The sequence below is a fragment of the Sitophilus oryzae genome, unplaced genomic scaffold, assembly GCF_002938485.1.
Source record: "Sitophilus oryzae breed Bouriz unplaced genomic scaffold, Soryzae_2.0 scaffold_1717_pilon_pilon, whole genome shotgun sequence".
Classification (NCBI taxonomy): Eukaryota; Metazoa; Arthropoda; class Insecta; order Coleoptera; family Curculionidae; genus Sitophilus; species Sitophilus oryzae.
In genome coordinates, this window is record NW_022146410.1 from 391,945 (window position 1) to 418,833 (window position 26,889).

The 26,889-nt window shown below is 33.4% G+C and overlaps 1 protein-coding gene across 1 annotated transcript in view; it reads left to right on the plus strand.

The window, feature by feature from the left end:
- LOC115881363 (uncharacterized threonine-rich GPI-anchored glycoprotein PJ4664.02-like) overlaps nt 1-26,889 on the plus strand; it is a 54,279-nt gene that overhangs the window by 17,590 nt on the left and 9,800 nt on the right. The window contains 3 exon segments of the mRNA XM_030898813.1: nt 9,198-9,315; nt 17,438-21,215; nt 21,960-22,245. Of these exon segments, the coding sequence (XP_030754673.1) occupies nt 9,198-9,315; nt 17,438-21,215; nt 21,960-22,245 (4,182 nt within the window).

Here is a 26,889-nt window from a genome sequence, read left to right on the forward strand (position 1 = left end):
TTTACAAGGCTTACTAATATTCATTTTGAGAAATAAGTTACTCAAATGCAGATTGAATATACTTTAATCAAGAAAACCAACTTTAAATTCGAGGCATTTCAAACAGAGTATATGCAATTTTATTATAGAATTAGTTTATTTTCGCTTTAAATGATTTGATATCTTAAAACAACAATCGTTTGTGTTTTAGATATAGTAATACTATAAAATTTTTATTCTTGTTTTATAAAATAAATCATTCATTAGGAGAATATCGCAACATTAAATTTATCATTCTAAATAATTAGTATAAATATATATTTCTTTGCGTATATACAAAGTTAAGATTTATTCTATTTGAGTATTAAATGTTCAAAATAAGAATACTCTTTTTTGTGTGTGGCCTTAGATATAGGTTTTTCTATTAAGATTTTATTGTAATAGAATCTCTATAAACGTAGTATAAATAATGTTAGCATACCTACCACAGCTGCTTTAAAAGTGTGTATTTTGCAGTGCGACAACCTGAGCTTTTAATTTATTCACTAAGTGGACAGCGACCACTTTGTCACGAGTGTTTTTAGCTTCCGCACAGGATGTTACTTGAATTCTACTCAGTTGCTAGTCTGCAAGGAATAATTTTTAATATGAAAAAGGTTACCATCATCCTTTCTTATGTTAAATGTGAAAACACAATAATAAGTACCTAGTAAAAATAAGATTCGTTATCATTACATTATTTTAGGGATGAATATGTAACAGAAATTTGAAGAATTATTTAAAAATTGTTTTAAAATTTCCTAATATACATATTTAATTTACCAAAGAATAAAACGTTTCCTGATACTAAACTATTTTCAAATAATATTTTTGACTGAACAGAGATTTGCGTGTGAGTGATTAGCGCCCCTAGATTCGTTTTTCTTATTTGTTGTTAATTTATTGACAAATTTATGTCACTGTTTAATTAATCATAATATTTTTGGGCTGATATAAATTATCATCTGTTTTCATTTCTAAGGCCACAGTGACGCTTATATCGCTTATAAGATTTTCTCGTACTGAAAGCTAAGGCCACCATCATCATTTTTAGCTTATTTAACCATTTCCAATTATGGTGTAGCCTCTCCTACATATTCAGATGCTCTCTTTGTAGTGGGCCCATTGTTGTCTATTGTTGGCTATGCGAGCCCAAGTTATCCCTGCTAATTTCCTAATATCATGGAAATCAGCCCTTCATGCCCTTCAGGTCTTCTTCTAGGTCTCTTAATTCCTCGTGGGTACTATGCTGTAATTTTTGTGGTCCATCTGTTGTCCGTTCTTCTTGCCAGGTGTCCTGCCCATTGCTACTTGAGGGATTTGATTCTGTGGATGATAAAATTAAAAAAAAATAAGAAAGTAAAGGCGATCCGGGGACATACAGTATAAACAAACTTCTACCGATATGCTTGAAATGTTGTAAGCTGTAACTGCTAATACAACACGCAATATCTACAAATTCACTTGGCAATTAAGTAGTTTTAACTTAGAAATCCGTTCTTTTTGACGTAACTATAGTCGATCTTTAACCAAAATTAAATATTGCGATATCTTTGGACCGCATCTGATTCCAACCGACCAAAAAACTCCTGAAATAGCTCATTATTTCTCAACCACAATTACCTTTCTGCATCTTAACCAACAATGAAGACGTCCCATCTAATTACCAGAAACGCTATCCCATGATTTACCGTTTTGCAACACTGGATAATCGTCAGGAATTTTCTGATTTGTGAAGTTGAAGTTTTTCCGGCAGCTGTTATTATTTTCGTTTGGCCGATCTTAAAGGCCAACCACAACAAATTGGTCATGCACTACAACGCATCGGCGTTGATTATAATAATTGCCGATTAGTTTAAATACGTAGGTCTTAGGTTTAATGCACCAGTATGCAACCGTCCACATCAAATTAGATAAATTATTATCTATTAATTGCGGTATTTTATTCTAGATCATCGACTCTTAAAACTTAGTTGTTGTATTAAGGATTTTAAACCATAACAAACAATATATCAAAATATTCAAATCCATGGTATACTGATTTGCATGGTGTGCTTTTATTTCATCAATTTATACCATTAAATACCATAAACAAAATCAAATTCTTCAGGCAACTTTCTGATTCTTTATTCATAAAACCCTTTTTTTATTCTAACTATTACAATAACTTTAGAAAGAATACTAATCAAAATAGATTAGGCATTATCAAGTGATTCATTTACAAATGAAAGTATTTTTATATACATAAATATGTATTATTAATTATCATTACCATCATCCAGTGGCGAGGATACATAGGGGCATAGATGGGCTCTCTAAAATTTATTAATTGTGTTAAATATTAGGCATTTGGTTTAAAATGACACCTTAAAAGCATATTCTACATTACTTTTTTATTTGGGCCACCCAAAATAAATTCCTGTATACCGCCCCTGCCATCATCATTATCATATACAGCTTTGTTCCCTCGTTAATAACGGGAGGCTTCCATTTTACATAATGGGGTTTTTAGATTACATTACAATTTTCTAGCTTTGGGTGCCGATTTTCGTGTGTACCAAAGTACATCAATAGAAGCTCAATACAATAGGAAGTACAGAATAAAGAAAGTAAGAGCAAGTATTTTTCCAAGTGCATGAAATATAGCGTCGGTTTGTGTGAAGTGGTTATGTATGAACTATAATATATATCTAATAATATCTGTAATAATCTAATAACATATAACTAACAATACTGACTTTTTGTTAAAACCCACAACGGAGACTGTTTGACGAGCTATAACTCGTTATAACTCAAGAAAGGTAAACACACACAATAGATCTGTAAAGTCGCGGTGATTAACTCCCCTCCTAAACATTCTAAATATTTTGTTTTTGACTCTAGTCAACACATGCCTTTTGCGTTAATTTTAAGAGCAAAATGAACCGGCTTTACACAAAGATTTTACGATTTTTTTCAATTATCGATACTTGCAATAGGTATTTTAAAGTTAGGGCAACAACCCTTCAATTACTTAGCCTTTGTATAATAAGCCAAATACTAAAGTTTATAAAAAACTGAGTTTATAGATTAAATTTTGTACATTTATATACATTTTGCTAAAAATTATGAAAATAAGATTAAAAGTAAAAAAAATATAACACTTGTGCAACGCCAAAATATCACACGAGTGTAAGAAGCACTTTGAATTTTCTATCCCCGACTTAATCGTTTAGCTACAATACTCCGTGTCGTATGTGGTGAACAACCCTGTATACAGACCCAAGACTTCTCTTGCCGACATAGTATGTCTTTTTTTACATTCGATTAAGGCCCCTTTAGTCTTGTAAGTCTTGTTTTACGCCTCTCTAGTACCATTGTGTGATTTTGTTGATCCAACTCGCTTATTGATTTGTCCATTGCCATTCGAGGTATTTAGTTCTGTAGATCATTAATGCATCTTATATTTTATTCATTCTATCTTCTTTTGACCACTCTTTGTTATTTGAAGAATGGATTGCTCTGTAGACTTTTGAGCTCCACAGCAGTATATCTTGACTGGTAATATCAACTGATCGTCAGCTCTCTGTTCATCATTTTCGTTATTGCATTCTTGACGTAAAGATGAAGAACTTTATTTATTCATCTGCAAGATTTTGAAATTAATGACAACAAGCATATGTATTCATCTACTACTTCTAGTATGATAACTGTAATGTACTTAGTATTTGCCAGTTCATTGTATATGACGTTTCTTTTGCTTTGGTTCATCTTTAAACCTACACTACCGCTGACCATATTACGTAAATTCATTTATTTATACTTGCAGCCCTTTAACTTTTTAACGATTAGGACAATGCCATCAGCGAATCTTAGATAGTTCAGCTATTCGTCATCTATCTTTAGATCTTACTTTACCATTTTAACTTCTAAAGATGTTGTCCAAAATTGCAGTGACAAGCTCTGGAGAAAATGGGTCTTAAAAAAGGATGTTCGGTGAAGTATTTCTTAAATGTTGGTGAAGAATATAGAATGAGTGAGAGACCTTTAACTTTTGCAACCATTTAACTTTTTGACGATTAGGACAATGCCATCAGCGAATCTTAGATATTTCAGCTAATCGTCATCTATCTTTAGATCTTACTTTACCATTTTAACTTCTAAAGATGTTGTTCAAAATTGCAGTGGCAAGCTCTGGAGAAAATGGGTCTTAAAAGGATGTTCGGTGAAAGTATTTCTTAAATGTTGGTGTAGAATATAGAATGGCCAGTGAGGCCCTTTAACTTTTGCAGCCATTTAACTTTTTTGACGATTAGGACAATGCCATCCAGCGAATCTTAGATATTTCAGCTAATCGTCATCTATCTTTAGATCTTACTTTACCATTTTAACTTCTAAAGATGTTGTCCAAAATTGCAGTGACAAGCTCTGGAGAAAATGGGTCTTAAAGGATGTTCGGTAAAGTATTTCTTAAATGTTGGTGTAGAATATAGAATGAGTGAGAGCCCTTTAACTTTTGCAGCCATTTAACTTTTGACGATTAGGACAATGCCATCAGCAGATCTTAGATATTTCAGCTAATCGTCATCTATCTTTTAGATCTACTTTACCATTTTAACTTCTAAAGATGTTGTCCAAAATTGCAGTGACAAGTTCTGGAGAAAATGGGTCTTAAAAAGGATGTTCGGTAAAAGTATTTCTTAAATGTTGGTGTAGAATATAGAATGAGTGAGAGCCCTTTAACTTTTGCAGCCATTTAACTTTTGACGATTAGGACAAATGCCATCAGCAGATCTTAGATATTTCAGCTAATCGTCATCTATCTTTAGATCCTTACTTTACCATTTTAACTTCTAAAGATGTTGTTCAAAATTGCAGTGACAAGCTCTGGAGAAAATGGGTCTTAAAGGATGTTCGGTAAAGTATTTCTTAAATGTTGGTGTAGAGATGTCGAATGAGTGAGAGGGGGTTAAGAACCGCGATCTTACAGATCTACCTGTCCCCTTTCTGATTTATAACTCATCATACAGTTCAGGGCTTTGACAAAAGACAGTATCTGAAACGGTTTTACAGAGGGTACTTCTCCATCTCCGATATCAGTCGTGCCTAAGTTTATAGCATGAATGGTTGTCGTCTCGGCGCACTCAGTGATGAGAGGTGTTCTCCCCATTGTTCCCATTCTCCCACAGAATTTATATTCGCCCTTTTTTGCTTCAATCTACTGATGTGTTCAATGAGACAGTGTCCTGTTAAAAACCCCGTGACAATCCGACGATCCCCATCAGGTTATGACTGGAGTTTTCCAGGTTCTTGAGTTCCGCTTTAAGTTGGTTTACACTTGGGAAGCAGAACCTTTCTGGTCCAGTTAGTGGAGTGTGGCTTCTTTTCTAGCTAGGTCGTTTGCTTTTTTTTCATTACTTTCTATCCCTTGGTAGGCTGGTACCAAGACTTTATTTGCTTTGCTAATTTGTTCAGCTTCTCTAGCCATGCTTTGACCAACTTCGAACTGATTGATAGGCAACTGTGTTGATCACTTTTTAACGCTGCTTGATTATCAGATAAGATGGTCATTGTTTCCAGTGATATCTAAGATAGTTGTACGCATCTTTCGATAGCGTAGATTTCTGCCCAGTAGGATGCTAGGAATTATTAAATATATTATATATAAATCTATATCCACAAAGTTACGCGGAAGAGTTTTGATTGCATTGGTTTCAACTTCTATGCGGAGGGTGTTAATCTTTTGTTGTTATATTATACCAAAAAAAAGATTAACCCCCTGGCAATTTTAGTATGGACAAATCGCCATATGCCTAATTATTTTGGACATTGGCCGAAATTTGGCATCCGCCTCCAGCATATACGCCAAGTTATGGTATGGTCTTCTAAATGTTGGTGACGCGACTATCTGCTATCTGCTACCACACACACCTAGTATGTTAAAGAATACACGAGGCGGCATGTAATTTTCACATTACCTCACCATGATATCTAAGTAAAATTCCGTGTGGGGTATTAAATTGCTCCGCGGGAGTACTGTAGGCTTAATTTGCAGCCTTAGATTGACGATTTGATAGCACCAAAAAAGTCATTCTTGGGCGTGGACGTGTGACATATTGATTTTCTAAGGTCGTGCATCCCAAAGTATTGTATTACGCGCCGCCACTGATAGCTGGGATTGGCGTGGTCCAATTATAAACGTAAAAGTTTCTGAACAATTAGGTTTTATTTGCATTCCGTGAGAAGCGTCTTATTACCAGAAAATTAGACGCTACAGTTATTTCTAATGTTAGAGTATTATATCATCGGCGTTTAGCGTTCCGAACAGTCGGTGCCGCGCCGGTCGGGTTACGCTATACGGACTTTTGCAACGGCGGATTAATGAATGGGATGGGATAATACGGTTCTCTGATACTGATAGGTCATTTCGCGCGAAACAATGAATTACTTTTGGTTAAACCGCCGCGCCGCGTAGGAAATAGCAGCAATAATCTACTTTTACTTAGACTGAAAGGGGTTACCATTAGATTGTTTACTTCTACAGGGTGTCCCATTTTCTTGAGTTTTGCATGGGATTTCTTGCTTATAAGAGGAGATACGAAGATGTGGTTTTCATCACTGTCAAACACACTGTTTTTCACATCAAAAGAGGCTACACAGACTTGTCCTAAACCTTAGTTCCTATACATACAGTGGGAATCTGAAAATTTCGCATTTATCGACTCCCCTTGTATCTCGGTTATCTTATAACTGTGAAGCTATAAGGGATATCCTCAAATAAGCGTACAGAACGCCAGAGGTCCAGCAGCCAAGTTTGTAGACTATTTAGCCGTAGGTTTATGCTACGTTGCCCAGGGTGCACCACGGGGAAGTTCTACATGATGTTTGACAACACGTGTGTATGTGGTTGTATGTATATTTTACATATTAACATATTGTGGATATTGTCAATAGTATCCTTTGCTGCCATACGAAATATATAAATCTTATAACTTATCAAAAAGGTGAAAACTGGGTACCGTAGAGTGTTTTACACTGTGGCAATTTTAAAACTTCCAACCTTTAATATCTTTCTTACAGTTAAAAATATGAAAAATCGGAAAGACACGTCAATTTTATTTGTATGGGGGACAATTTAAATTAATATTTTTAGTCTTTTTCTTTCAACCCCCTAGGAGGGGTAGATGTCACGTTTACAATCTTAAATGGGAATGGGGGCAAGTGGCACATCGTTTTAAAGGGCGTTTAATTCTCTTTTTAGTGGTATCCGACTTTGTTGTTTTTTGTCCAGAGGTTTCTGAATAATCGTGTTTCAAAGTTGCAGGAACAATTAAACATGTCTGCATTGAGATTTTGGTTTTCAAGCTAGTGTTTGCACAAAAATGATTGCAATGGACACAAAAATGATTGCACTTGTAGTACAAATGATTAGAATATTAGGTTACACCACTTACGCTCTATTTTATAAGTTGTTCAAAATGTTGTCCATTTTCCTGTAAACAATAATAGAGTCTGTTTTCCAACACCTCACTAACATTTCGGAAAACTTCACCGGGAATTGACAGGCATTCTGCTGTAATTCGCTTTTTAAGATCATTAATATCAGTAGGCTGTGTATTATAAACATTGGATCTAAGATGTCCCCAAAGAAAGAAGTCTAAGCACAGATAACACATAATCTAAGGGTTAAATCCGGTGATCTTGTCCACACAGTCTAGATTAACACCCTCCGCATAGAAGTCTAGTCCACACACTAAGGGTTAAATCCGGTGATCTTGGAGGCTATTCAATTGGCCCCCTTCTGCTAATCCATGTACCCGGAAATCTCTCGTTTAACCATTGTCGGACCGGAAGAAAATAATGAGGTGGAAGACCCCGTCCTTCTGGAATATTAACAAATCCTCCTGTAAAACTGGATTACCCTCTGCATATTAAGATGCAGATCACCTGTCAAGTTTCCTTCTATATATATAAAGGACCAATTCATTCAAGCATTCCCAAGAACACCAGCCCAAACATTAACTCTTTGGGATATTGTGTATGCCTCTCTCGAAAAATGAGGGTTTGAGAAAAATAATAAATAATTTGAGAAAAGCAACGTTAATGGTTATGATGTTTTCTGGTTATTAGTATTTCGATCCCCCTAGAAAAATGTAATGGCTACGTCCATGTTACCACCTAATCTTCTAATCATTTGTACTACAAGGAGACCCATTGCAATAATTTTTGTGAAAACACTAGCCTGAAAACCAAAATCTCAATGCAGGCATGTTTAATTTTTTCTGCAACTTTGGAACGCGATTATTCCGAAACCTCTGGACAAAAAGCAACAAAGTAGGACACCACTGAAAAGGGAATAAAAGCCCTTTAAAACGATGTGCCACTTGACCCCCATTGCCATTTAAGATTGTAAGGGTGACATCTACCCCTCCTAGGAAGTTGAAAGAAAAAGGGGACAAAAATATTCATTTAAAGTGTCCGCATTACAAATCAAATTACGTGTCTTTCCGATTTTTCATATTTTTAACTGCAAGAAAGATATTGAGGGTGGGAAGTTTTAAAATTGACCCAGTGTATGTAGAATTTAGTGTTGCCAGAATTGAAGGATTTTCTTCAATATGAAGGATTTTACAGTCAAATTTCAAAAAAAAGTATATAGTTAATATAGCAAAATGAAATAAAAATGTAGGTTCTGTTTAACTAAAACAAGTGCATATTGGTTACAGTTATAACTAAAAATTATCGTGACATCTTTTTAGAAAGCATATTCTTTTAAAATTTACTGTTCTTAGATTTAGAGAGATACCGTAAAATACTGTTTGTTTTTTCTTCTGATTGTTTTACCGTAAATTTATTGCACGCTGTTGACAAAGTCACATACTTATTTGTCTTTCAATTTGCATAGTTTTTTTCTGACTGTTACCAAGTCGAAACAAAAAGTGGAATAAGCGGTACATTACATTACACAGAAGAACCGCAAAATCGTTATAAAACAGTTTGTCTAAAATCGTAATTTTTTAGTGATTTTGATGTCTCGAAGCTTCCGCTTTAGCAACTATTTCTTATAATGCTGAATCGTTTTTTTTAAATAAAAATAACAAAAAATTGGTAGAATAAGTAATGTACGAAGATTTGCGACATTGATTTAAAAATACCCAAATGATAATCAGTGTATACTTATAATTTTTCTTTCTTTTCAGGTAAAATCTTTGGAATGCGGTGGTTAGTGTACATATTTTTGGTGGAAGTGGTTGTCGCAGTTTCGAAAAATGATACTGAGGCTGATGGCGAGGAATCTAGAAAAATTCTGGGATCAAGGTTAGTTGTTTTAAAGCTATAGATACCAGTCCTGATATTATTCCTTATAAAAGATATCAAAAACTGAATGTTCTAACAGTATCTTTATATTAGTGTACTTATGGACTTGAACTAAGTAACTTATAAGATTTATTTTTCATATCAACATAGGTCCGATTCTGCTTTGTTTCGTAGCTGCAGGGTGTTAAAGTTTTAATATTTTTTAGATTTATTATAATTTTCTTCCAAGTACTTTTAGCGTTTAGAATTTAATTTTTAATATTTTTTAGATTTATTATAATTTTCTTCCAAGTACTTTTAGCGTTTAGAATTAAATTTTAAGGGCAAAAGTTACTATAAATGCTACATATTTTAATGCTAAAAAAGTGTCGATATATTCACCAGGGACGTGCATATGGGTTACCACTGGAATATTTTTCTAAAAAAAGGCATGTACGCCACTGACTTTTTTTCGCTTTCGCTGTAATGCCGATTAAAAGTTGTCTCTTGATATTTTGTCGATTTCAGCCTCCTTGATGAGATAAACGCAATCTTATTAATTTGCTTTGATCAAGTCTAATAGCAACCTTTAAAAAATTTTAATATCATTAACTTGCAAAAGTTTTAAATAAGTACTCATTGATTCCCCATCAATAATTATGAAAAAAATTTCCTATGAACATGGGTATGGAAATGCGTAGTTTTAGAGTTACAGGAGGTTAAAACTTTAAAAATAGGTTTTTGTAATTATTTTTAATACCATTATTTGTTTATTTGTAATTGCTAAAGTAATAGTAATAATAACTAATAGTAATAATATTTAAAAATTAAGTAAAATATATCATTTATTAATTTTATTGTTATTTTAATTTTATTAATTGTGATTAATAAAATTGCGTTTATCTCATCAAGGAGGCCGAATTCAACAAAATATCCAGAGATAACTTTTAATTGGCATTACACGGCCTACACAATTTTGATATCAAAAGGAAAAGTCAGTGGCACACATGTTTTTTTTGAAAAATATTCCAGTGATAGGTAACCCATATGCACGTCCCTGATGAATTTATCGACGCCTTTTTAGCATTAAAATATGTCGCACTTCTAGTAATTTTACTCTCAAAATTTCATTCGAATCACTAAAATTACTTGGAAGAAAATTATAATTAACATTATGAAATTATATGAAACATTATGAAAACCTATTAATAGAACAACGACCACAGTTTTTACAAAACGATGAAGCCGTCACTATTACAGAAGCTAGAACAAACATATTGATTGAGGAAGTTAAACAAGCCTTGATGTCTATGAAAAACGGTAGAGCTCCAGGACCGGGTGGTATTATGGCTGAAATGCTAAAATATGGCGGAGAATATCTTATAACAAAAATAACAAACTTAATGCAGATGTGTGTAGATCGGAATAAAATACCTAACGAATGGAAGTTAGCCTATATCACTTCTATATATAAAAAGGAACAGAAAAGACCCGAATAACTACAGAGGGTCTTATTGTGAATTGCACCTTCAGCAGACTTTTTTACAAAAATAATTAGGAATAAGTTAGAAATATCTACCACAACAAAATCAAGTGAAGAAGAGCAGAGTGGTTTTACTGCAGGGCGTTCATGTATAGATAGTCTATTTACTATCCAACAACTGATAAAAATCAGATCAACGTGAAGGAATATACATCTAGCTTTTTGTAGACCTTCAAAAAGCTTGACTCTTCCCCAGAGTTAAACTATGGGTACATACTATGGAACAATGACTTGATGCGGATAAATGTCTCATAAATTTAATTAAGGTGCTGTACAACAACAACACAGCTCATGTTAAGAGCGGTAACTCTAAACTGTCTGAGGAAATTTTTTTACAACTAAGGCCTTCGACAGGGATGTCCTATGTCGCCTCTTTTATTTAATCTGTATTTGGTTTGGTTTGGGGACTGGAAGAAGAGGTGTGGGGGGAATGGGCGTCCCTGGGAGATGACTGTTTGCATGGTTACATTGAATTTGCCCATGATCAGGTGGTCATAGCTCAGAGGACGGTCATAGCTCACGGAGCTTACGACCTTAGAATTCATGATGAGCAGGTTAAATTCGGCATACACGGAATGGGGTCTTACTGTGAACATTGATAAAACGGAATACCGTAGTTACCAATTCAGATGATAAATTTGACATTTTATTAAAATTGACAATGCAAAGCTCAGACAGATTGAATGGTTTAAATATTTGGGGCACATATAACCAAGAAAGGGACTGGACAAAACAGAAGTATCTGCTAGAATAGAACAAGGGCGGAAGATTATAGGAGCACTGAATGGCATCTGGTTGGGACAAAAACATAAGATCAAAACACAAAAAAAACATATTGGAATAAGCCTAGTAGAGTCGGTAGTAACTTATGGTTGTGAAGTTTGGACCTTAAAAACTGAACAAAAAGCGAGCTTTGAATGCACTCGAAATGGACTATTTGAGACGCAGTGCGAGTATCTAAACTGGACAGAGTTAGGAACGTGGAAATCAGAGCCAAAATGGCTTAAGTTGTTTGGACACTTGCTACGTATGGAACACCAAAGATGGCCCTACAGTATCTACAGCTGGTCACCTCCTGGAAAAGGATTAAGAGGACGGCCTAGAAGATCCTGGAATGAAGGGCGATTAGAAGAGCAATGGAGGACCGTAACTTGGAAGAGGAAGATGTTCTTGATCGTAACAGGTGGCGCGGCAGTTAGACGTGGGGATGCGACGCTAGTTGCGACAACCCTGGAGTATATATATATAAAATTATAATAAATCGAAAGATTATTAAGATTTTAACCATATTTTAACATTCTATAGCTACGAAGCAAAGCAGAATCGGACCTATATTGATATGAAAAATAAATGGTATTTTTACGTGAGGAATCTCCCCATGGGAGATGGCACAGGTTTTTTGAAAAACCCTGTATAAAAAAAAAGAAAAAAAAACAGCTGTAATAATGTCTTCATCTGAAAAGCCTATAAACGTTCACTTTTTTAACTGTTTAATCATCTGATCGTGATCTGCTTCAATAAATAAGCTTCTTTGTAATTATAGACGCCAAAATAAGTTAATATCCCGTCAACGTTTACCATTCAATTAAGCGAGCTCTAAAGAGTACCAAAAAAAACGAATCTTTCGATCATTCATTGCTCGGAAGTGTTTACTACGCCGAGAGTGTGTCAAACTCGAGAGCAGGTGGCAGTACCACAAAATCTCATTCGAATAGTACCGACCGACCGTTTTACAGTTAGGTCGTACCGATCGACCACGATATTTTTATTTGTTTTTTATTCCATTTACTTTCCTTCGCATCACTGCTAAATTTAGATGAAGTTTCTAAAATGTCTTTATCCAACGGTATATTTCCCGGACAATATTTTTACTTGTTACCGAAAATGTAGGACATCGTTTATTCATCGATTGATTAGAGAATTTTAGATTCTAGTTCTTGGAGATTAAAGAAAATACATATTTTTTAAGCAAGGATTCATCTAATACTTATGATTATTTTTTATAAAGATTATAATTATATTACTGAACAAATTAAATACCTATAAATCCCATCAAAACATAGAATGTAAAAACAACAAGTCTCCTGAGTCTAATTCTTCCACTATAAAAGTTGTGAGACCTCATGTAAAAATAAATCAGCTTGTTTGATTTAGTTTCTCTTTAAGTCACCTATTCAACAATTTTGATTACAAATTATTAGTATCAATATTAGACATCTTTTATTTCTTCAAATTCCTATGGGTTAAGTAACAGAAAAAATTATGAGATATAAAATTGTTTCAAAAATGTAATAATCTAGAAGTACCTTAGAATTTAGAAATAACACAGATGCTATCATTTTTCAAATGATCCGGCAACAATGTAACGTTGATAATATTTTAGATAAATGGAACAGGTGCCTTATATAAAAATCCACATTTTCAAAACAATCCTATTACCGGTGCTCTTATTACCATCACTGGAAAGTCAGTTATCCCAGCTTCAGCAGTCATTGTCAAGTTGACAATATAAAGGAACATTTCATAGATAAATGCAACAAGTTTAGATTGGAAAGCCCGTAAAATTTTAGGTCGCAGAAATTATTTTGGGTCGCGACCGTTACATACGCGATCTGGCGCTGCTATAGCGGTCGCTAAAATTAACGGCAAACAAAAACAGAAATAATTTTCTCTTGTCAAAGGTCAGAATCTTCAAAAATCATAATAATCTTTTTAAAATCCTAAACCGCTCTCCATATAAGGATATTTCGAAATTTTTAATTTTTTCCTTTGGTTATAAGCTTAAAGCTACCTAAAATTCAAAATTTGAAGTTTGTGACACATCTAGAAGTACCTTAGAATCATAGATATAAGAAAATAATCTACTATTAAGATAGATATGAAACTTAATAGTAAAATTTTGGGTCAAAGCGCCCCTCCGTGTTTTTAGTAGAAACAACGTTTAACCCAGCGCCTTCGCCTTTTCTGCTGTAAATGTTTTTTATGATTATATTTGAATTCAAAGGATTTATTTTAAAGTTACACTGATATATTAGTATATCAGGAGTAAACGAAAATAATAATAAATATATATATTTTACAATTTATTTTTTATTTATTTTACAGAGTTTTCAAGAGTAAATGATCGACTGGCTGTCTAATGAATAGACCGGAGATTTATAGATTTTAAAGCGAACGAAAAAAAATCAAACAACGAATACATACCGTATATTTTTATCTTTATCGTTCTAATTTATTTATTAATGTAAAACTTATGATGAGAGATGGCGATAGGGTAGACTCAAATAATTGTATGTAAATTATTTCACCTTGTGGAATAAATGACAAGTAGTTATTAAAGCTAAAATGTTATAAAATATATAATTCTAATAAAAATGAGATAAGTTCATAAATAAGTAGTTTATTACACGCAAACATCCGATACGCCTTACTGAAGCTTAAAGTAAGTCAAATATAACAATAAATTCTTGCCGACATCTAATCTTTGACAAATAACCAACATACCTTATCGTCTGTTTTTTTTGAAACACGTGCATTTCTGCTGTTATGTTAGTTTTCTTTGCAAGATGCAACACATCAAGAAAACACCATTTTACAACTATCAGTTAATAAATAATAAATACTGATTTCATAGGCTATGAAGATTTAAAATTTAGATAGATAGAAAATTAAAACAAATGAGTATTTGCAAACGAAGGCCCAAATTCAATAAAAAATCAAATTTTTTCCTGCGAAAATCAGGCTTTTTCACTGAAAGGTATTTTTGATGTTATCAGCAGTCATTGTCAAGTTGACAATATACAGGGTGTTTTCAGATTAGTCTAAAGTTATGGTGTGATTCCTCATGTATGTGTTCTTAAAACAATTTTTTATATAACCATTAGGTCTAAAGTACTTGCTTTCTGATCTACAGGGTGTTAAAATTTAAAAAAATCGATTTTTTTGCTTAATATAAATGGTACACCACCGCTTTTTAAAGAAAATATATTTTTTTCTTGACTGGCCATCCTTTTTCAACAAAATTGATCTTTGGAGTTTTTCTTGTTCATCAATTAAGAGGCCGCCTTAATTCGTTTTCTAACGATTTTTTATTTTTTAGATTAATTAGGAAACACCCTATATATGCATATCACAGGCAACCAAACAAACTAGTAACCTCTAAAAATTATTTTTCCTACCACTAGCGACATACCGTGTTTTTAGTGTGTACTAAATTATTTTATCAAAATTTTACCATATAAGTTTCCAGGCAATGCTTAGAATTTTGATGATGTGTCAGTGAGTCAATGTCGAAATTAAAGAAATTTGACAAGCGATAATTCATAAACTATGAGGTATAATTACTATATAGATTTTTTGGTAATCTAGTCAGCTATAGTAGGTATTTTCTCAGGTTTAGTTAAAATTAATATTCTTGCTTTATCCACAACCAAGTTACGGGGTGGTCAAAAGTGCCGCTAATACCTTCGAGAAAAGGATGGTACGGCTGTGCTCGATAGTTCTGTTCCAAGCAAATATACACAGTGTCCCAGGCTGAGCGTGTATTAGAAGTTTCTAGATAACTACAACATCTAGATCTGAGATTTTTGGCTTGTCATTGTTCCACAACGACATCTATTGATTAAAAATATTTTCAATATGGCGGAACTTACCGGCGGAAATACCGGAAGTTGACAGCAACTTTTTTATTTTAAATGGGTATCCCTATTTTTTATTACATACTTAAATTCTGAGCAAAATTTTATGAATTTTGAACATTAACCGTTTTTGAAAAAGAAAATATTTAATATTTTTGGAGGCAAAAAAACTGTCTGGCAAAAAAAATTCTATAGGCTCCTAAACGTCAAATTTAGTGATTACCAAAGCCATTGTGTCATAAAGAGAAGACATGTGGCTATCTATTTCAAAAATTAAAATGTTTGAATGTCATGTAATATTGGCTGTAGCCGAGGCTGAATTGAGCGATTAAAAAATTACCATAAATTATTTTTTTTAATGAAAACCCACTTTTTATTTTACCAGTAAAATGTTCTTCAATTCATTACTTTTTTATTATACATGTTCCTATAAGTAAATAAATCCTTTCTTATTTAAGATTTACGTGTAAAACTGTTTCAAATAATCAGACAATTTATTTCCGTCTATCAGAAAACTAAATAATTAAATTTCGTATATTATAAATATTGCTGCTTAAAACTTTATAAAGTGTATTTATAGAAATAATACGCGGCCCGGCTGGCAAACGCCACCCAGGGCACCCAGACCATATGGCTAGTCCGAACCTGGTTATGGATCTAGAGCAACGCTTTTTATTCATGTTTCTTAGCTTAGATGCTATTTTTATGTCAATTTTTTTATAGTTCTTTTTTTTCTTGATAGAAGCAATATCTAAATACGTGGGATACCCAGTTTGCTGAAACTAATTTCTTAAATTCATGATTTTCTTTGAAATGGATTCTTAGATTTCATATAGAGTTCTAATAATTCCATCCTTTATTAAAAAAAATATTCAAAAATTTTACACCTCTATTAAAAAATTTAATTTTGATAAATGGTTTTTGAAAGTTCTTCCAGAAAAGATACATTATATACTACAATACAAAAATTTTGGTTCTAAATTTAGCTTAGCACTTTTTAAATTTTCTACTACGTTGGACTAGAAGAATAAATTATATTATAAAGCAAAATAACTATTATTATTTAGTTTATATTCATTTTTATATAGAAGTTCTCACATATCCCGGCAAAACAATGACAGGTTTGCACACAAAGCTTATTCTAATACTAATATAATCTAAACCGTAAAACAATAAGGTACTGGCATTTGTTGAAATATTATGCACGATTATTACAATTTTTTCCTTTCTAGTTTTAATGAATCGTGTTATTGGAGACCGTTAGGCTTGAGAACTGCTTAATTACTGCCTAATAATGTTTCGGCTGGATTATGTAAAAACCACGATATTTTAATAATTTTCTGTAAAAAGGAACTTGTTTCTTCAATCTCCGTTATAAAATTCTGTGTCACGTAGTGCTTTACCGCTGTTGTTCATATTGTATAATTATACAGTTTACAGTAAGGTTTAAATAAATCTTTTCTTTTTTGTATTTCTTTTTTCTTTTAATCCCTAACCTATATTTCCATTTTAAGACATAAATTATCTTGCACCTTCACTATTAGAGATTGTTATAGGTTAGTATAATAGAAAAATTATGAGATATAAAAGTAGTTTCCAAAACTGTAAAAATATATTGGGTGCTCTATTTAAAATAAGAAAGATGCTACCACTTTTCAAATGATGCGGCAACTCTGTAATGCTGAAAATATTTTAGAAAGATGGAGCAAGTGCTTTTATGTAAAAAATCCAAATATTTAAAAAATTATATCGCCAGTTCTCCATAAACATCTAACATACCATCACCTTATATAATTACCAGAACATTCTTATAGTATATTTTTTTAATCTCTATGGGAATGATCTCTCTATATGGGATTCATTATTATGTTACTTAAAGCAGTTTAATAACTTTATTTAATTTTACATTTTAATGTTTTAACATGCTATTTAAAAAAATTCTAATTTTATTTTTTCCTTACAGTGTTGTCACTTCAGTCTCCGTTGTCATGGATAGTGGAAATGGCAAGAAGACAGTATATACCGACGCAATAGGAAAACCTCATTCCAAACCAGCCAATCCTTCAGAACTGGCTAGTCCCATCGAGCTCCTTCATCCAGATCGATACGAATTCTACACATTCGATGACAATGGTGACTTAGTAAAACGACTCATGTCATTAGACGAAATCAAGAGCATTATAGCTACCGGAGACAGTGATGCGTTTGATTTAGACGCATTTACTTCACAGGGCTTCGTTCCAGAGAAACGTGTAACCGACGTGGTTAATAACGTCCAAAATGTGTTAAAAGAAGAAATGGAGATTCTTAGAGACCCCATATCCAAACCTATTTTTGACACTCCTGACGTAAGCGATTCTTGGAGTATGATTTTGCCGGCGGTATTTGGAAATTCTGGTGAAGATATTAAGCCAGAAAAGCCCCTAACACATGTTACTCCAGATACAATTATGGTGGAACCAAACGGAGAAACTCTTACGACTCTGGGACTTCAAAGTAGCTCAACCACGCGACCAACTCAGAGTAGCAGTATTTCGACTCAAAGCACCACTTTTATCTCTAAACCAGTTTACTATAGCAGCCAGTCAGTGTTGGGTCAAAAATTACCGACAAGCACCGAGGCAATGTTGAACGTCGAAATATTTTCTAACAGTGAACAATCTACGGAAAAACCATCAATAACAACAGCTCACTTAATGCAACCTGATGTAACTCCTACAAGAGAAGCTGTTCAAGTAACCAACACATTACCGTCTTTGATTCGAACAACACCATCCACATTTACATCAAACATTACCAATCAGTTCAACAATAATTCTGAGCCAGCAATGTATAAAACTACAATCGAGATGCTTTCTAGCACTAAGTCTCCTAGTAATCCTTTAGCGGATGACTTAAAAACTCAATCAACAAACCAGATATCAAGTACAAGACCTCAAAGTGAAAGTACTTTTAGACCTACTCCAATACCAAACAGCAGTACTAGTCATATGTTAGCCAGTACTACTAATTCTAAAATCAAAACGTCATCTATAACTCCGACAACTTTCAGACCTACAAGGCCATTAGGAATATTTAGTTCTACAAAGTTTGCTGGTACCTTTAATCAAGCGGCTTCTCAAAAGGCAACACCGACAACAACAATGAAACCTGTAGTTACTGAAAAAACTACTAAGAAACCAATTACCTCCATGCCTACACATTCAAGTCAAGATTCAAGTACAATATCATTGTTACCATCATCAACTATATCAATAGCATCTAAAACACCATCTTTAATGACATCCACTGTTTCAAAACTAACAGTAAAGCCACAGTTAAATATATCTACAACTATAAGCAATGTGATGCAGAGTACTTCACCTTCAACAGCTTCCAAATCCCAATCGACTACTCCCAGCAGACCATCTACTTTGGCTATAATTATTACTAAAGCTACACAACGGCCCAATAATAGTTCTACGCTATCCGGTATATCAAATCAAGCTCCTCCAAACACTAGCACACCGATTTATTCAATAGAAAAGAGCACAACTCCTAATTTGGTTTCTTCATCTAGTATTCCAGCTGACTTAAAAAGTGAAGCTACTACGTTAAAAGATAGTACGACTTCAGCTTTAAATAAATTTGAATCTCCTGAATTTATTAACGAGTCTAGCACCTCAAGTACGAGTAATAAAAATGTTGTATCTACAACTAAAATTCCTTCGTTATTGCAGTCACTGAGTAATGATCAGAAACTATCCGCATCTGAATTATTGGATCAACTTTTATTGACCACAAACATCTATGAGATAAATACTGAGTTGACATCTCCAAAAGTTGAAAATATAGATAAATATTTAGAGATCGGCATTGGAGATAATAACTCAACTGAGGAGGTGACGGATAATAATGTAATTGAAACAACAACTCTTCACGATTCCCTCGTATATCCACCGACAACTGATGCTACAATAATACAAAGCATTGAACAAATACTGTCACAAGCTGTTGATAGTTTTGAGGAGCCTATAAATCAGCCTCTGCAAGAAGAAAAGGTACAACAAATTATTGAAAATTCTGCTCAAAAGAATATGGAAGAAAATATTCAAAATACTGCTACGGTAGGTTCAATATTGATAGGAGAAAAAGGAACAGAATCTGAGGCAGATATAACTTCTACAACAGAAAATACTTTTACTGCTGAAAGTGAAACATTAAGTAATGAGAAGTTGAGTGAATCGGTTGGTGCTTTGTTGTCACAGATATACAGTCCAACAATTACCACGATACTTGCTACAGATAGACCCAGGGAAGAAATTACTACCAGACAAATTGAATCTATTAGCTCATCTACAACACCTGTGTCTATATCTACAGAGAAAATTAATTCATCAAGCGAAAAAAATTCCCAATCTAATGAAAACGAAACATCCGAAGAAAGTGCTATTTATTATATTAAAACCAAAGTTCCTAGTACTACGACTACAACAACAACAACAACAACAACAGAGAGACAGTTACCTCATTTAATTAATATAACAATAATCAGTTATGATTCTACGAAGAACAGGTCCAAACCAGCAAAAGCAGACTTAAGTTTGGAAGAGAAACTTATTGCAGAAGAAATGAAAAATATGTCTTTATACTTCAATCATACCTTACATGTAACTTCAAATAACACCGAAAGTACAAAAGAATCTGAAGCTCAAGTTACTTTTGTAAATACAACTCCCACGATTGATGAACAAAGTACAACGACGGAGTTTGATGTGGAAAGTACCACAGCTTTTGAAGAAATATTCGTACCTTTCAGTAGTACTATAAAAAGACAGGAAAATGATAGAGTAAGTAGTACTGAATCGTCTAAGTCACCTATCACTACTACACAACGTGTATCATTGACTAGAAAACCTATAAAGCCATCAATAGTTATTACTATTAATGAAAACAGTACTTTTGTTACTGATAACGGAAAAGTGGTAGCTAATAAAACTATTTCACCATCTACATCTGGTACAACTATTTCAACAAGTCCTGTAGTTACTCCACCTCAAAATCACACCTGGACTTTAGTGTCCACAGTCAAACCACATCGTGAAAACAACCAAAACCTTCCATCTTCAACTATATCTTACGCAGATGCCATAGATCCACCTGCTCCGATAGATTTAGTACCAAAACCAATGCAAGGGTTTGGCCTTGATGAAAGTACAGCCAACTTAGACAATGACGTCTTCCAGTTTGTGCAACTTTGTAACGAGTTGGCGTTTGGTTTTTGGAGAACTGTTACCTCAGGGCTGAGTTCAGCAAGAAGCGTCTTTGTCAGTCCATTTGCGGCTACTTCTATGCTGGCGATGGTGTTTTTGGGTGCTAAAGGTGCAACCTCGGAAGAAATGAACGAAATACTGAAGTTAGACGATATGGTGACGTTCAATCCTCATCTTATCTTCAAAAACGTGTCTGAATCTCTTATCAGCACCGATGGGTATTCTGGTGTGGCTACTGCTACTATTATAAGAGAGTTGTTCAGTGATAAAAGTAAAGGAAGACTTTTAGATTTTTACAAGAATAGAGTGAAGGCGTTCTACGATGGGTATGTCGAAGAAGTGAGCTACAAAGAGATTGGAGACGTAATAAGGAGAAGAACGAATCTTTTGGTAAAGAAGGAAACGAATGGAAAGTATCCTGAATATTTGAGAGATAGCTCTATAACGGTTAGGCCGCCTTTAAGTGGGGTTAGCGTTAATATTTTTGAGGTAAGCACAAAATAAAACTTGTTGGTGTTTGACATGCCTTTAACTTATAACCTGCTTTGAAAAGTACAGAGTGTTCCATTTTAGTTGAAATCATACGGTATCTCCGTTATTAGCAAAGATAGGATGATGCGGTTTGCACAAACCTGTCCCACTTTTTTCTCAAACGGAAGATGCTGTCAACAAAATTTTCATAGCACTATTCGTTTCTGAGCTACAGGGTATTTTCGAAAATTTTGCAATTTAGGACAGCCTCCGTATCTCCGTTATTGTGAAAGATATCGAAAAGGTGAAAACTGATTCTTGTAGAACTTTTTACGCAGAATACAGTGGCGTAGTCTATTTTTCATTTTTCTACCAAAAAAAATATTTTTGAAAATATAAACTAAAATTAGGTTTTCTAAAATGGAACAAACACATATTTTCAAAAATATTTTTTCGTATAAAAATAGATTACGCCACTGTATTCTACGTAAGAAGGTTTACAATAAATAGTTTTCACCTTCTCGATATCATCCATAATAACGGAGATACGTGGGTTGTCCCTAATTGCAAAATTTTCGAAAATACCCTGTAGCTCAGAAACGAAGAAGGTTATGAAAATTTTGTTTACAGCATCTTTCGTTTGGCAAAAAAGTGGGACAGGTTTGTGCAAACTGCACCCTTCTACCTTCACTAATAACAGAGATACCTCAAAGAGATTTCAACAAAAATGGGACACCCTGTACATTCTTAATTGTATTTCAGACTGATTGTTCCCAATCTTCGTACGAAGGTCGCGATGGTGAGCTTCATTTTGTCGTTTTACCATCGATCAGGCAAAGAAGACTGATTCCCATCCCGGCGGTGGTGTACAGGTCGGGTTTTTTGGCTGGATACGAACCCAGTCTTGATGCCACTGCGGTTTCACTGGGAAGCACTGAACAAACAATAAGTACTATCTTTGTTATACCCGGTCAGCAAGGAATATCTGCACCTGGAGATGGATTATCCAGATTGGAGAAAAGACTAGTAGAGAGTTCCTTTAAAAAAGGTAACACTATTAATCCTTAAATTTCTATTATTCTGATTTATATTTTACACCCTAAAAGTAGCAGAGCCAATCAAATAGAGCATATGAAATTGCTCTAAACTCTAAACCAGCATTATTATTTTAATGCGTTTAATTTAACAAAGAAGTAATAATTTAACGAATTTTGGTTACTCTACAATGTCAGTTGTTAACTTTAAATTAGATCAAAAAACAAATTTAAAGTTAACAACCGACATTTTGTAGATTAAAATTTAAATTTTTGTTTAAAGTTAGTTTCTACTTATTAGTTCCAATCAGAATAACTTAATTTTTGTGTAATTATTATGTTTATCGGTAACAAGTTTTAGTGTATTAAAATTTAAAACCCTTTTTGTAGAATAATTCCAATCATTTGGTCATTTTGCTAGATAAAAATTTTTAAATAGTCGATATATTAATATTATCAAAATTAAGTTTGTCGAATTAGTCATACTTCAAAAAATTTAATGCCGTCATAATCATAGATAAAAGAAAATAACCATCTATTGTCATAATACCATTTAGACACATTTAGGTTGGATATTTCGCCAGTAGTACATGTAAAATATTGACAGTAATTGACAAACGACAAGTATGTTAAATGATTTTTTTAGAGAACGATAGAGTGTATTAAAAAAAATGTCTATACCTATATGGCGGATTCATCTCTCCAAAAAATCCTGTATGGGTATTTCCCCACTGCAAGAAAATGTACAAAATAAAATAGTTATTTTTAAATGTATTGCTCATGCATCTGTAGATGTTAGTAATGTATGGCAATTAGAGGTGTGTAGTTCGTGAACGAACTAGTTCCAATGAACTATTCCGACCCCGGAATGAAAGGAACTAGTTCCTGGTTTTTCAAAGAACTAGTTCCTCAGGACCTATTCCGGGATCGAGATTGTGACCGATATAGAATAATATGCGACGGCGATGGATCGGCTAGCGCGCGTAGCCCGATGGTAGGCAGGAGTGGGGAGTGCCAGCCATACGCCATCAGATCCGAACCTAGAGGAACTAAACTAAAAAATAAAAGACTAGTTTACGTACGAACGGATCGGGTCAGCGCGATCGATGCTAGGCAGGAGTGGGGGTAAGGAGGGCCAGCCGTATGCCGTATGTTATCGGATCCGGACCTAAAGGAACTAGAGGAACTTAATAAAAGACTAGTTTACGTATGGATCAGCTAGCGCGATTGATGCTAGGCAGGCGTGGGGAGTGCCAGCCGTATGTTATCGGATCCGGACATAGAGGAACTATTAACTAGTTCACGGGAATCTATTCAGTCGGCAGATCCGAGATATAATACAAGGCGACGACGGTGGATTCGGCCTTGTCTATTGCCACAGCCAGCGCAGCGTAATTACCACAGAAAATTGTCGTGGATACTGTTTTTGATTTTTAGTTTGTTTTTTAAATATTTTATGGGAATGTTTCAATTTAGGTCCCTAAAATTTAGAAATATCTTATAAAACGAAGTAGATATTCCGAATTTTTAGACAAAAACAAAAAGCTTGAAGTGAGGAAAAATGCAATTTTTCGTAAAATTTTTGTAATATTTGCTCCAATTGATTTGTGATATAGTTTTTTAAATTCTGATTTGAGTTTTTTTTTATTTTTTTATCTGCATTAAAATTATATGTTTTTAACATACACAATTACACGTCTCCTTATATCTCCGTACATTATAAAAATTATACAGATCATACTGTGAATAGTTCTGACTGACAACGAAACGCATTAGCATGCAAGGGGGATGTCAATGTTAGTCGGAAATTATTGTAAACTAAAGACCTAGTTCAAGGAACTATTCCTCTGGAGGAACTAGAACTAAGGAACTAGTTCCTCCCAAGGAACTAGAATTCCCATCTCTAATGGCAATCGCAACTTTGATTTTAAAGAACATAACATAAATAAACATAACATACTTAAAAATTAAAAATAATTATACAGAAAGTTTGGGTTTTCTTGGTTTTACCTTATAAAGTAATTGTTATCAGGTAGTACCTGGTAGTACTTGTTAATTTTGAAGTTTAACTTGATATAATGTCATTTTAACAGAACGTCAATGGTTTCTTGTAGACGTATCTGCTTTAAAAAAAACTAAGGTGTTCTCATAATAGTTTGAATTTAAATATTTTAAATAGTTTTTTTCTTTATTCTTTGTATTTTTTTTGCTTCCGACGACGGAAAGAGATAGACTTTCCGAAACGTTAAGCGTTTTTTTCTTTGTTAGGCAAATTTGTATAACTGTAAACAAAACTTCTGACAAACAGTGCCCTTTAGGTTTAACGCCAGAAGTGTTTACAAAAAATAACTATTTTATTTTGTAGATTTTCTCTGTGGCGAAATACCCATAAAGAATGTTTTTTGGAGAAATGAAATTACTCTAACCCAGCAGTGTTATTTTAATGTGTTTAATTTAACAAAGAAGTAATAATTTAACGAACTTTGGTTACTCTACAATGTCAGTTGTTAACTTTAAATTAGATAAAAAAAATAATTTAAAGTTAACAACCGTCATTGTAGATTAAAATTTAAATTTTAGTTTATTCTACTTATTAGTCAGAATCAGAATAACTTACTAGATTTTGATGATCTTTTAAGAAATTTGTAGCTAAATTATTGACTTTACTTAGTATATCTTTCTAAATTATTTATCTTCTTCTAAATTAAAAATAAAGTTCCCATTTGTCAATTATACGAGGGAATATCAACAAAATGTTGTTATTTTTAGCGAAAGTATGGAACACCCTGTAGATTATGTTAAAGAGCAAGGAATTTGAAAATCATTTATAATCTAAGTGCATCTTTTTTCGATAATTTATTTTTTCCTCTCAACAGCTTTATTTTTTTGGAGATATTCGCTTTTGATGAAACACTAACATTTTTTCGTATTTTTTTCATTAAAACCATGCCTTTGCTTTTGGACCCAGTCAACCTATGAAATAGTATCTATGATTTATGTAATGTCATTATTATTGAAGAATTATATTATTATTGTCTATTGGCTGTTGGGCAGCTACTCTAGGAGAAATGGTTTTAAGTCCAGAAGTAGTATCCGCTATAGTTGCTTTAATTGAAGATGATACAGATCAAAATTATGCTACTAACAGATTTAGGTATGCCCGAAGTACAGTGCAGTTGCTTGAGATAAGTTCATATGCTAGACGTCCAGGAACCTTCGTATGATAACTTCGAATTGAGACGATTGACTTATTTGTAAGTTTATCGCTAAGAAACCGCCGTTTGCCAGCTTTTCAAATTTATAATGAATTATACCTAAGAAATGTACAGGGTGGGTCAAATTCGACGCTTTTAAATGGAAACACTCTTTTCTGTAGGAGATAGACAAAAACTAATATCGGTGTCTGGAGCTCAATTTTTGTCAAAAACATGATGGTGAAAAACGCATATCGATATCTGTTACCGTTTCGGAGTTACGGGGTGTATTTCAAAAATATGCATTTTTAATAAATCGCTGTAACTTTTTTGCTATGGAATATGTTGTATTTTTATGAAAACATTTCCAAAGCACCTTTTTACGTAGAATTTAATGGTTTAAGTGTAATTTTTGTAAAAGGAATAATTTAAGAATTATCAACAGAAAATTTGATTTTTTATATGGGACACCCTGTATATTTTTAGTTTGTTGAAAAGAATTTAAAATTACCTTTCCAAAAATATAATACACTTGATATTTTACTCGATTCCTCTTCGAGATATAGAGTATATAAAAATTTGCCCGCTTTAAATAAGTAGGCTTTGAACGGCACCGGCTATGATTTCAAAAAATTGACAAAAAATTCAAGCTGTGAGCATCAATTAAAACGAAAATAATATTTGTTATGAGAGATGAAGAATTTTATAACAATTTAAAATATATTTAACCAACATCAACACATTTAAACTATATCTAATAACAATAAAAATAAATAACAAACCAAGACATGAGATTTTGCTACAGGTGTTCGACATATCAACCGTCTTCTGTTATGGACAGACGGGGCAGTTTTTGAACATTTCTCGCGGAATTCATTAACTCAGTGGGGGTGAAAGGTACCCTCCCATAACTGCTAAGTAATTCTAATTTTTGTCTAGATTATACGGAATAAGGAACCTTTATTCTTCAGCAAATATATCCATAGGATTAGATCCATGGGCACTAAGTCAGGGGGCCTCGACGACCAACGGCTGGGATCTTGATTAGCTATTCAATTATTCTTGAAATTGGCTACAAAAATTTGCTGATAACTTCAGCATTCAGAGGCGGTGCGTCGTCATGCTGGAAAAATATGTTTTCGAGTTCCATTAAGGGCATAACAGCAATAAGGGATCCAAAGCCTACTAGTTAAAAGTGGCGAACTTTTAAAAATTCTGTATTTCGAAGGGGATTATAACAAAATATCAGGTGTGCTATATTTTTGGAAAGGTAATTTTAAATTCTTTACAGTTAATTAAAAATATAGAGGGTGTCCCAAATAAAAAATCAATTTTTCTGTTGATAACTCTTAAATTATTAATTTTAAAAAAATTATACTTAAACCATTAAATTCTACGTAAAAAGGTGCTTTGGAAATGTTTTCTTAGAAATACAAAATTTTCCATAGCAAAAAAGTTACAGCG